The sequence below is a fragment of the Rattus norvegicus genome, chromosome 4 (genome assembly GCF_036323735.1).
Source record: "Rattus norvegicus strain BN/NHsdMcwi chromosome 4, GRCr8, whole genome shotgun sequence".
In the NCBI taxonomy this organism is placed as follows: Eukaryota; Metazoa; Chordata; class Mammalia; order Rodentia; family Muridae; genus Rattus; species Rattus norvegicus.
The window spans coordinates 61,742,827-61,756,106 of NC_086022.1; the positions used below are offsets into that span (position 1 = coordinate 61,742,827).

Genomic DNA, 13,280 nt, shown 5'->3' on the forward strand with positions numbered 1-13,280 from the left:
AGGGACTCTCAGAGGGAGCCCAGCCTTCATGGAAACGTCTCATCCTGATAATATCCTCCAGGCTTGGAAAATGCCATAGTCAAATGCCTGCAGCTCCATCTCTGATGAGAGGTGCTATACTCCCACACTCCAGAGATCCTGTAATCTCTCTAGGAGAATCCTCCTAAAGAAAGCAGCCCAAGAAGGTTCATGGTTTGCACCAGTAAACTACTAAGGTGCCTGACTCCCTGTCTGGGTTCTTCCTATAGCAGCATCATGTGCCCTCTTCTATATTCTGTGTCCTTTTGTGTAGTGCATTTGTGTTGGGCATTGGGGAAGCAGCGAGAAATAAGGACCGAACTTTTCCTGGATGAGTCTGTTTTATGAGAGGAACATAGGGAAACAGGCAACAGGGCTGATGAAGAGAGGGCTGGCGAGAGAAAGGTCTCAGTCTCCCAAGTCCCTGGGGTGATAAGTTCTTGTCACCAAGCCTGGTTTCCCTTGGTGTTTTGATGTCTGAGAAGGAGAAACCGAGACCCAGATGCAGGGAGAAGACTGTGGGAATGTGTCCTCCTACCTGACAATGCTCCATTCAGGCTCAATACGCACGATGGTGGGGTCCTCCACATACTGAAAGACCAGGTCCTGGCGGATCCTGGCCCTGTCCACCTGTACAGTCACCTTCATGTCCAACACTTCCTCTGAGGACGTAGTGTTACAGATAATGTAGGATGGTGAGCGCCTGCAAGGGAGGATAGAGCGTGGGCTCCCAGGTACTAAGCCTAGCAGTGGTCCCAGGTCAACCCCTTTCTTGGTGCATCGGTTTCTCAGAAGTAAGGGTGAGCACTGCCACAGATCGAAAGTGTGCAAGCCAGAGACAAGGGCCTCTTTGAAAGACAGGCCCAGAAGAGCCTTTCAAAAGGTTCTTCTGGGCCTGCCTTTCAAAGAGGCCTGCTCTTTAGGCTATCCTTATCCCTAACCCTTGCTCCAATTTTCACAAGGACCTAGCTACATAAGTTTGGTAAAGCTCTTTCCTTCCTGTCCCATTGCTACCCTGCAGTGAGAGTCCTGTGAAGTGGGTTTGGTGGGAATTGGCCCTTTGCCACCTGCGCCCTGTGATTCTGAGTCCTGAGACCTGGCTCGCAGCTCTTAAATCTGCAACTGTGCTTGCTGCTCTGGGCTTGAGCTCACCCTCTGCCTTCTTATGAGTCTCAGCCCTTCTGTAGTTGCTTTGAGCAAACTCATTCTCACCACTCCCGAAAGAATCCAAGCAATGGCTTATAGCAGTAATGCACAGTGCAGGCTGACTTTGAATCCACCATAGTTTTTGTAAGAACACTTATCTCTGGGAACTTTGTCTCAGATTGGTTACATTTTTCAATGCATTCCATGTATGGGCTCCCTTTGGCTTCTGGCTAGGTAAAGTGTGTATTTCTTTGGGCTAAAGAGCCCAGCTGAGCTGAAGCCCTCTTACCCTGGTTGGCTCAGCCTTGGCCTTTTGAGATAACCATTTCAAGGCTGAAACGGTGATCCCAGGCAGCTCCCAGAAGGAGAGGTTCTGGACCTGAAGAGGCTTCTGGTTCTAAGCTAGATAGATGCTCAGTGGTACCCCATTCTCTGCACAGGCTGAACTGTGGACAGGAGCACAACACCTCCCTGTCTCCCAGGGAATGCAGGGATCCTATTTGCTGTGCTTCACCAAAGGGAGGAAGAGTGCCAGTTTTTAGAAGGACTCACAAAAGTCAGCATGGGTGAGGGGCAGTTCCTATCTACCTCTGTGGGACCCCACATTTCCTTCCTGGGCCCATGGTTACCTGTGGAAGAGGCAGGGCTGGCTCCCAAACATCACCACCACATTGCTGCCTGCATTCAGGTTGGTGCCTGTGATGGTGACCTGGGTACCCCCAGACATGGGTCCTCGGTTGGGCTTCAGATCTGCTAGAGTCAGAGTCTGTGTAGAAAAGAAGAGGACTGAGGCATGCTGGGATAGGCGGAGGCTGGGACAGGCCTTAGGCAGTGCTTCATACTGGGGAGCTGCCATCTAGAATCCACTCATGAGGCCTCTGCAAGGCATTTTATATTCTTGTGTGACAAGAACTTTCATCTCTACAAGAATAATAGTAGTCACGATAGCTTCTGTGTACTGATTTTTTTTTTTTTTAGTAACAGGTTTTATCTATAGTGAGAAGAGACACACGTGTATCTATAATTACCCAATGATTTTTTTTTAAAAAAATGACTATCATTATCTATTTCATAGATGAGGTTCAGAGAGGTTCACTAAGTTCTCCAAGGACACATAGCTAAAAAGGACTGTGACTGATACCTGACTCCTGAGCTCTGATCTCCAGCCACTTGGCCAATAAACAACCTCCTGGTGCCTGAGAAGGGGACCTGCCAAGCCCAAAGATCTCTCCAGACATCCCAAAGCTCTCTCCAGAGCACTCCCAAGGCGCCAGAGCATGGTTTGTGTGAGGAGTGGGCCCAGGGAAGCTTCCTAAGGCCCGTCAAGCCCCCTGCTCTGGCTGGAGGTGAGGAGCAGGCTAAGGTGGGGGCGGGGAGCAGAGCCCTAGATTGCCAGGGATTTGGAGTTTGCAGTTTGTTCTTTCATTAGCATTTTAATGGAAAAACTTTCCCTGGTCCCAGGTGAGAAGCCTGTATCTGCATTCAAATGAAGACTTCTCTTTCCTTTCCCCACAGCCACACTCAAAGAACTCTGTACTGAAACTGAACCCTCTGAGTTCATAGGGCCATGCTTGCTCTCCTGCAGGGAGCCTCCTTTGGGGACTAGCCAACCAAACCAACTGCCATGTACCCGGATCCCAGACTGGGGACCCTGGTGGCATTCACCTGGAGACACATGCTGACCTTGACTCTAATGTTCCTCAGCTAGGTTTGCAATCTTTGCTTTGTGGCCTGAACATCCAAACACAAAGGACTTTTGATATTATGGTGTGGGACTCCGGACAAGACAGTCAACTTCTCCGGTCACAGAATTAGGAACTGGGCCCAAAAATGGTTATCTCCAGCACACATGACAGTTTTCTTGTTCAGTAAACTACAGCTATTTCCACCACAGCTTTGCCCCCTTGACTTCCCCAGAGAGAAAACACTAGGTCTGTCAGCAGGTGTCCTGTGCCCCTTGGCTATGAGGAAGTCTGGCATCAAATGCTGGGAAGTGTAGCTGCTTGAAATTAGCCTCATTGCTGTGCTGATGATGCAGGGGCTGGCTGGAAGGGGTCTGCTCCGGGTGTGAGAGGGTGTTATGGAAACATGTTTTAGACTTGTGAGAAACTATTAATTATTCAAGTCATGCTTCATAAATATTTCACAGTGGGTTTGCACGGGAAATCAAAGTCTGAATTATTTGCCGGCTTTTCACTTGGCTCCGTAAAGGAACAGACTAGAAGGGAGAGGGAGAAGGCGCATTCCCAGCATGGAGACCTCCTGGGACAGAGCTGGTGATGGGCCAGGAGCGTTGATCTGGGCCTTTTGTAGCTTTGACATTCCGGTGACTAACCCACACATCAGAGCCTGGTTTGATTGGTGGAGGGAAACTGAGGGGAACCCAAGTTTGTTCCTAAAGCAGGAGAGTTGGGCAGAGAGTAAAGCCTGTGAGAGCCCTGAATGAAAGACTGCAAAATTAGTAGGGGAGAAAAATCCATTAGCAAAGAGGAGGACTGAAAACACAGACAACTGGTGTGTGTGTGTGTGCGCGCGCGCGCGCACACACACTTGACCTGAACTGTGGGATCATCAGTACACTCACAGGTTCACAGAGGCACCAGTATCTGCAGGTGACCCATACGTCACTATAATACCAAAACCCTGCCCCTCATCTGTGGAGATTTGAGCCCCTGAGATACAGGAAACGAGGTGAATTCAAGGTAACAGAGCAGGTGTGAGAAAGCCCAAACCACCCCCCCAAAGCCTGTGAAATGAGACATGAAAGCCCCACAGTGGGCTCTGAGCTAAGCTTGTAAACTTCCTCCCTGTCCCAGACTGCTCCTGCCCTTGGAAGTGTATCATTCACTAATAAACGGTCCCTGCTCCTGCAGCTATTCACATCTGTCCAATCTCAGTTCCAGGACAGGAGACTCTGGAAACGCCCGTGGATGCCTGCTAGCATCCCCTAGCCTTGGCACCGGGAAGGTCTCAGCAGACCTCCGAGCTCTAGACATCCCCAGAGGAGCTTGAGGAAACCTATGCCAAGACCCCTCAGGACAGGGCTTTCTAGATAGTACTTAGAAGGTGACCGCTCCCACAAGCCACCTAGCTGAGGAAAAGGTAATGAGGGCTCAAAGCCACTCAGAAGCATAATTAGAATGTGAGTCTGCCTTTCCCCTTGACCCTACAAAGCTCTGGGGGAGCCCTGCTTTTCATTCTCACTGGGAAACACCTAGCCCCCAAGAGTCTACCTCTAAGTAAGTATGGGATAGAGGAAGGGGCTGGGTCATTCTTCCTCCCTGAATGTCTACCCTAGAGGATGTGTGACATTAAGTAATTTCCTTAGAAGGTTCCTTAAACCGTGAAAGTGGCACAGTGCTTGCTCTATAGCAGCTACAGTTCATCATTCTGTGTGGCCTCTCTGCTCCTATTTTTCTCCTCTTCACATTCTTTTCCCTCCTCATTCCTGTCTTTTGGGATGAGTCCACAGGGTCAGTTTTATGCTAAGGAATGTACCCGCCCAGCAAGTGCCACAAGGAAGCTAGAGTCTAGCCTGGATACACCTTGCCTCTTTGGGACATCAAGGCTCTGCTCCCACCCTGTTCTCATAGGGTTCAGAGGTGAACGTAGGTGAGTAAGGTAGAAGCAATGCTCTGCAAAGATGGCCATATGGTTTGCTGTGGCCTGCACCCAGTCAGGTCTTTGGCATTCAGGACTCACCATGAAGTAATAGAGCTGTGAGGAGCGGGCCATGAACTCAGGCCGACACACAGCCACACAGATCTCCACAAAGCCCGCGTGCTGGCTAGGCTTGGCCTCTCCCATCTCACACACAATCCTATAGGAAGAAAGGAGATACCTCATGAGCCACAGGACTTCCAGTCATGGCTTAGACCTATGGCAGGGCTTAGGGATGGAGGCTGGCCCATGTGAGCTCAACAGATGAGCTCATATATGATTCTATACATTTTCTATTTGTACACATAAATATGTTTTAAAGACAAGTGTAAAACATAGAGTTACACTGTTCTAAACACCAGCTGGTACTTAACTTTCTATGGTGCTTCCATCTAGTCTCTACATACATGACTCCACTTCATTCTTCCTAAGAGCTTTGTAATACTACGCACATGTTTGAACCACCATGTACGTAACAGTTGTCCTATTGATGGGCATGCAAATATTCTGATTTTTCTCTTGCTTCAGAAAACCCAGCCAAATGAGCCAACACACACATACCTGAGTATCATGCATTTATTAGAATAGACTTCTCAGGGGGGATACACTGGATTGAATAGGTTTGCTCACATAGGGCCCAATAATGTTCCCCTAAAGCTTTACCAATTTGTACTTGTATCAGTGGTCCATTGTTTTAGTTAAGACTAAATAGTCAAAATCTTTTGAAAGTTTTAGAACAGATCTTGTTTTAAGTCTGCTGGTTATTACAGAGAATACACACGTGTTCATGTGCCTTCTTTTAATTGCCTCCCTTTGACATCTCTACTAAAGTGCTCTCTATTAGGCTGACCAATTGTTCTTTTGTGAAACCTTAACTAGGCATAGTCACTTTCATTTGTTGTAAATGCCGCAGCTATTTTCTTCCTGACTCTCAACTTCTAATCTGTTTTTTTTTTAAAACTTGGTTTTCAGTATACTCTGCTGCATTAGCATTCAAAAGTATCTGTCTAGCCAAACAGACTAATTTTTTACTTTTTTGTTTCTAGGTTTTGTGTCCTGTAGAGTTTTTTGTTTGGCTGGTTGGTTTTAGTGCTGTTCTGGTTTTTGTTTTCATTTTATTTATTTATTTATTTATTTATTTATTTATTTATTTATTTATTTATTTATAGTTCTGGGGATGATCACACAAAAGCCCCCATCACTGAGTCATATCCCCAACATTGTTGTTTCTGTGTTATGTTTCTCAAAAAGAACTGCTGAGGAAACATAGTGTGTGTGTGTGTGTGTGTGTGTGTGTGTGTGTGTGTGTGTATGTGTGTGTGTGTTTGTGCATGTGTATGTGTGTGTATGTGTATGTGTGTGTATATGTGTGTATGTGTATGTGTGTATGTATATGTGTGTATGTGTATATGTATATGTGTGTATGTGTGTGTATGTGTAGGTATGTGTGTGTGTGTTTGTCTGTGTGTGTTTCTGTACAAACAGCATAATAAAATAAAAAGTAAATGTTTAGTGTGGGGAGAAAAAAAGGACTAGCTTTTCTTGCGTAAAATTAATTAGAAGCTGTACTCTGCTTGGTCTCCTGTGTGTGAGGGTGATACCTTGACTGTGTGCCTGTCTGCTATCTGTATTCGTCTGAGGTGGTAGATTAACTATAAAGCCATAACTGGCAAGATTCCAGCTTTACGATGATATGAAAGGGAAGTGTAAGTCTATAGACTCTTGTCTACAATCTTGCACTTTAAATTTTGCCTAGAATCTTATACTTTGAATTTCGATCTTTTCTTGAGCTAGCCACAGATTCTCTCTGTGAGGCTGGCCAGTGGCAGAAAGTTTCAGGTCCCTGTGACCCGGGGACTACAGGAAGAAACAACATTGGAAGCTGGTTAGGAATATAGAACACATTTTTATCTCATGCTGCTTTCAGCTTATTAAAGGTTTATGAAGACACAATGCCAAGGGCTGAGAATGCAGCTCAGTAGTACAACACTTGCCTAGCGTGCACACGGCCCTGGGTTCAGTCCATATCATGTCCAAAAGAGATGTAAGGTTGAGAAACATCTGTACAGTAACTTTTCGAACTGATGAATTCTCCATTTTTATCATTGCTTCTGAACTATTTCCATTATAAATAAAGCTGAGATAAGCATTCTTAAGTGTAACTTTTTGTACAGTCTGGTTGTTTAGGGAATGCTCTAGAAGCATTGACTAATGACTCTAGAACATATTAGCTAGAACAGTGGTTCTCAACCTGAGGGTCACAACTCCTTTGGGGTTCCAAGAATCATTTCCCAGGGGTCTCCTAAGATCATCAGAAAACAGATATTTACATTATAATTCATATCAGTAGAAAAATTACAGTTATAAAGTAGCAAAAAATGATTTTGTGGTTGGGGGTCACAACATGAGGAGCTGTATTAAATGGTCTTGGGAAGATTGAGAAACACTGAGCTAGACTAAAGACTGTGGGGGATGGAATGTGATACTGGAAATTGTACAAGGGGTCAAGGGTCCTATCACTGAGTTATATCTTCAGCTTCCTTTTTCTGTTCTTTCTCATTCTTGATTTCGGGACAGTCTCACCAAGCTGCCTAGGCTGCCACTCTAGCTGAGGCAGGACTTGAACATGAGACTCTCCTACCTCAGCCTCCCAAGTATCTGAAGTTACAGACTTATACTTAAAGTGCCGTCTGAAACCTTTGTTTTCTGGTTTTCTTTTTGATACTTTTGGGAGAGGGAGTGGGGGAGAAAGGAAGAGAGGGAGGGAGCACACTGTAGACCTGTGGTACGTGTGTGATGCACGCATGCGGGCCTGTGGGTGGATATGCTTGTGCACACGAGGCCAGAGAAGGGTGGTGGGAGTCCCACTGCATTACTCTCGCCTTACTGTCTGAACTAGAAGCTTCCCCCTTCAGCTAGGTGAGCTCCAGGCAGCCGTCTGTCTCTTATCCCCGGGTGCACCTGAGGCCATCTGGAGCTTCTAGCCAAGACTTTAAATCCATGTCCAAATGCCTTCCAGAGAGTTTGTCCCAGTTTTCCTCCCACCACAAGTAAACACGCCAATTGCATCTGGTACTTACTTTTATTTTTGTTTCTATGGAGACAGCATCCCCTGTAGTCCAGGCTAGGGTCAAACTACCAGGTGGTTGAGGATGACCTTGAACTTCTGACCTTCCTGTTTGTGCCCATCTAGTCCTAGGATCGCACCTGGTTGGTACGGAGCTGGGGATTGAAGTTAGGGCTTCCTGTAGCTAGGCGAGCCCTCTACCAAGTGAGTTCAGCTTTGGCCTCCTGAGCACTAACTTTTGAAAGGTGTTCTCCATTCTTTCATTGGCATTTCATTGCCCTTATGAGCTTTGGCTCTCTCTGTGCATCTCGGGAATTATACATTCACGCTCTTTGCTCATTCTGTGATAACTGTCTTTTATTTATAAAGCCTCTTTATCTGCTAAGAAGAAGGTATCTATTAACTGCAACGGGTACAACCACATCCCCAGCTTTCACTCACTTTTATTTTTCTTACACTGCTTCCTGCTGTATACATTTTTAAGTTGAATGTACTCAAAACCTCTAATCTTTTCTTTATGATTTATTTTTCTGCTCATGCTTGAAACATTTTCCCCCTTCGTGAAATCAAATGAATTCACACCTGCGTTTTCTTCTAATCTTTCCATTTCATTTTTGTGCCCCTAACTCTTTAATCTACCTGGAATTTATTTGGGTGTTTAATGTGAACTCAGGATCTGCCGTTATTCTTTTTGCTGGTATTACCCAGAACCGTTTACTGAAGGATCTCACCTTTCCTTGTTGATTTGAACCTTCATCACATACTAAATTCTTACATGTCAGGATTCTTGCCCTGAGCATCCTATCTCATTCCATGGATCTGATATCGAAACGCTTTAATCATCTGGCTTTATAATAACATTGTTGACGCCTGGTCCATGGGTGGGGGATGGTAAGCTTTTCCCACATCATGCTGTATCAGCAACTGTTGGCTTTGCTTTGATTTTAGAAAATTGTAGGAGCCACGGATAGATGTTCGGGTTACTGAATGATGGTAGCTGAGAGGGAAGGGGTTAAGTCAGAGTGAAACCTTGAGCATCTCACCTGCTACCAGTGCCATGGAGATCTCCTGGTGACCGTCAGGATCGTGATGGCCATCAGGAGGGATGGCACATGCAGCATCTATGTGCTTCTGCATCACTCAGTCGAACAAGCACCGTGGCAGGGCACTGTCAAACCTGAGAAGGCCATGCTAGCAGCCCCCCTCTAATGCTCACAGAATGCATGATAGGTGACAGTGTGGTGAGGCAGGTTGGAATACAGCTTCTACTGTGATGCCAAGCATTGTATGGTTGTGTTTGCTGGGCTGGAAAGTAGTGTTTACTCATTTACCATATGTAGCTTACCATATCTCCCCCACTAGGTGGGTTAGGGGTCAAGGTCATCTGTTGAATGACCTTTTACCAAGAGAAAAATTAGCCAGAGAGTGCACAGGCCTGGGAATAAGTACAGGATTTCATTTTCGGCCTCCACAGAGGACAGCCCAGGGCTTGCTTCCCATGGGAAAGCTCATGGTGAGTTAGAGACAATAGAGAGAATTGAATTCGCACTCCCCAGCAGACTTTAATTTTCCTCTTTCTCACCTCTCTGGACCCCACAAGGCCAGCAGCCATAATCCCCCTCTCCCTGTCATTTCCATCCTGGTCTACAGCTCCCTAGTATGGCATCTCATAGTCTCAGAAGGCAGCGAGTTGAGGGTGGCCCCGTAGGCACCCTAAAATGTGATCTGCATTTTTACTCCCCATCACTCAGCTCTGAGTTTGCCATTAACCCCAATGGCAGTCCCTAATCTGCAAATCCCAAATCTAAAACACTTGAACCTTGATTTTGACACCATCAATGAAAAATTGTATAGCAGGAAACTTTATTTGATGGGAATTACTCTATAGAACCACCTTCAGGGCTATGTGTATAAGATGTATATGAGACACAAATGTTGTGTTAGATTTTGGACCCATTCCTAGGCTATCTCATTATGTGTATGAAAACACTCTATATATGAAAAAATTCCCACTCCAAAATACTTCAGGTCCCAAGTATTGTGATAAGGGGCATCAGGCCTGTGGGCCATCTCTTCCCTCCTCTTTGGGTTGCCTCCATCTCCCAAGTAGCTCTCACTTACTGTTCTGCCGGGATGTAGCCATCCACCAAGGGGATGCATTCCACACCAGCCACCTTGACATGTGAAGCAATGTCACGGAATTCCAGGCCCAAGTTCTCCCCTCGGATGGTGACTTTGGTGCCCCCCTCCCGAGGGCCTGTCACTGGGATGATCTGCAGGAAGAAGAAGAGTTGATCTGTCAGGCCCCATGAAGCATCACCGTCTACTTGCTAGAGGCTAGAGTGGGCGTGGCTCTTTATGCGTCTGTGCACAGTTCCTCCAGTGGGTCCGGCTAGCACTGTTATCCTTGGGTAAAGAGTCTGTGTTGCTCTGTGGCCCTGAGAGCCATGATCAAAGCCCCTCGTCTATCATTCCATCTCATAGAAGAAGAGACTATAACTGCAGTGTTACTAAATAATTCAGAGAAAATCAGAAGAGACTTCTGGCACAGAATATAACCCTCTTGTACCTCACCTGTACCAAGGACCATTCCACCCAGTTTCAAGATGAAATGTACTGTCTCCATGTTATTTCTTTACACTGAAATCCCAAGGCACCTTCTCACACTTTCTTCTTGACAATCACTATTTTGGTCCAGTTCCCCATCCTTCCTCTTAGCCCTTCCTCCTCTCTTGAACGTCAGCTTCCTAATGCAAGTGTCTCTCTAGTATCCCCTGTGTGTCTTATCAATAGTGGCATGCTGTTGCAGCCAAGCCAACAGATCTCTCTTCAGAACATTTGACATATCATTTACCTTCCTTGTTCCCTTGGCTTCTCATGGACGTGGTTTTAATTTAGACTTTACCCTGGGTATTCTGGTCAAAGCAACTGTCCTCCCTTCCAGAGATATCACCATGAATGTTAAACGTCATAATCAGAATGTAGGGATTCGTCAATCAGGACTTGGCCTGTTTTGAGGTAGGGGCTGTGGACAGTGAAAGTAATCTAATTGTAACTCCCCACAGTAAAGCCCTCTTCTGTTCCTGGTTTTCAGAGCACTTACAACCTGCAGTGAGGTCCATGTGGGAGATTCTGAATGACAGGGGTCTCTAGTTCTTTCCAGAATGTCCTACTACCCCATTCTGAAAGGGCTGCATATGGGGCAGTCCTGCATAGCTGGTAAAATTGGCGAACCAAAGGTACTGGACTGAGCTATCTCTGGTGCAGCATTTCCAGGAGGGGAAGTGTTGTTTACTTACCCCTAGGCTAACAGTTTCCTTCCTCTTATCAGCAACTTCCTTCCTCTTATGTATCTCTTTGTGAATGCACATGCGTGTAAGTAAGCATCTATGCGCTATGTGAGTTTACACGAGCATATTCCCATTACAGTGGAAAACAGCCTTATTGGAGAAACGGGTCCATTTCTGTTCACGTTAGGTGAACAGATGTGTGGAAGGCAAGGAGAGGGTGCTTAGATTCTCCCACAATGCTTGTCCAGATGGTGGGTCCCCAGTGCATCCCTGGCACCTGGCAGGGGTGCCTGCACTGAGTTCCAGCCCCAGCTTGTCCTCCTGTAAGAAGGATTTTATCTTTGAACCAGTCCAAGGTCCCCTGGAAGGCTGATGCCAGGTTGGAGGCAGTTAAGTAGCCCCACCATGGTGTGATTTGTTTAATTTGTCACCCCTTTCTTGTGATTTTCTTGGATTCAGGCCAAGGAGAAAGCAAATCCAGCTGATAGGTTTCAATGCACTGAGTCACCATGTGCCACAGCCCCAGGGAGGGCTTAGCTGTTAACAGCATGAGAGTAGTGGTCCCCTAGAGAAGGCACAGGATTGTGAATGGACTGGGAAGGAGAGATAAGGATATGGGAAAGTAGGCTGAAGGGCATTTACCACCCCCCAACCCAGTCCTCCGGCCTGGAAGTCATTAGCCTTACAGTGAAGTAGGGGCTTGGAGGAAGTCCCAGTTTGGGTACCACCATCACCAGGAATGCTGAGGATGGAGGGTTTCAGACAAGGGATGCATTTTGAAGGTCACCCTCAGGTGGCCGAAGGGGCTCACTCATAAAAGCCAACACCAGTTTTGCCCAGACCCCTTCCAGTGGCACACTTTGCAAGAGCAGTATATGCCCTGTCACTGGGGTGAAGAAAAATATGAATTCAAGACTCAGGAGATTTGGGAGGCAACACTGTATTCTTTATACTCTGGTTATTGTAAAGCCACAGCTCTGACACTAGTCTCTATCTGGGAAAGGAAAATAATAACTCTGGACTTCGCGGCTGTGAAGGGTTTAATTATATTCACCCCCAACCCTGCCAATACATTGATGGAAGACCTGATAATGCCCCTCCCCTCCAATACATAGGTGGACATTCTAACTAATCTCATGACTTAGTTAATTTTCTTGTTGCTATGACCAAATACCTGAGAAAAGCAACTTAAGGAGAAAAAGGATTTATTTTGGCTCATGTTAAGGGGGTGATTAGATCGATTATGGTGGGGAAGGCATTACACAGGGCTTGACCCCTGGTGGCAAGAGCATGTGGCAGCTGCTTGCTGAGTGGTATTATCTGTGAGGCAGAGAATACAGGAGGAAGTTGGGCTCCAACCTCCAGTGCTCACCCTCCATGTCCCCGAGCTTAGTTCTACCTTCTAAAAGCTCTGTAACCTCCTAAAACTCAGCCACCAGCTGGAGACCAGGTGTCCAAACACACAAGCTTGTGAAAGACATTTCATTCAAACTACAGGAGTCCAGGACTGCATACGTGACTTTAGGTGGAGATAAGTCTTTGCAGAGATCATTAAGCATTAAGGAGGTCTTTGGGCCCTCCCAGTGTGATCATGATATTACAACTGGCTCATATGGAGACATGTATAGAGGGAAACATGAAATGGGGACAGGTGACACCTAGCCAGCTCCTTCACAGCCTTCAGAAGCAACCAGCCTTGCTGGCACCTTGATCTTGAACTTCTGCCTCCAGGATAGCAATTGTTTAAGCTACATAGTTTGAGATGCTTGGCTATAAAACTTCCATAGCCCAGCATAACAGGGCTTCTGTGCTGACTAACCGGGAATATGAAGGAAAAGTACAAACTCCAAAACATTATATGCACACACAGTCTAGCGTCATCATTGCTCAATATGGGCCGGACACATTAGCAACATTAAGCAAAGCTGGGTGCCAGTGTGTCCTCCTGATTTACAGATGCAAATACAGCTGTTTCCTTATTTGCATCCTCCACGGCTGAGAGGTATTGAGTACCTACTGTGTGCTAAGCCCTGTTCCTGAGGTTATACCAGGATTATATATATGATGGATCCTTATGTTGGAGACTATGTTTATATTAA

The 13,280-nt window shown here is 46.2% G+C and overlaps 1 protein-coding gene and 1 long non-coding RNA gene across 5 annotated transcripts in view; one reads left to right on the forward strand and one right to left on the reverse strand.

The window, feature by feature from the left end:
* The window catches only part of Plxna4 (plexin A4), a 441,985-nt gene that overhangs the window by 55,344 nt on the left and 373,361 nt on the right, over positions 1 to 13,280 (reverse strand). For both annotated transcript variants that reach the window (XM_063285987.1, NM_001107852.3), the window contains 4 exons: positions 10,013 to 10,164; positions 4,867 to 4,984; positions 1,794 to 1,930; positions 557 to 721 (listed from right to left, as the gene is read on the reverse strand). In XM_063285987.1, the coding sequence (XP_063142057.1) occupies positions 557 to 721; positions 1,794 to 1,930; positions 4,867 to 4,984; positions 10,013 to 10,164 (572 nt within the window). The remainder of the gene's footprint in view (positions 1 to 556; positions 722 to 1,793; positions 1,931 to 4,866; positions 4,985 to 10,012; positions 10,165 to 13,280) is intronic.
* The window catches only part of LOC108350688 (uncharacterized), an 84,095-nt gene that overhangs the window by 42,349 nt on the left and 28,466 nt on the right, over positions 1 to 13,280 (forward strand). The window lies entirely within an intron of this gene.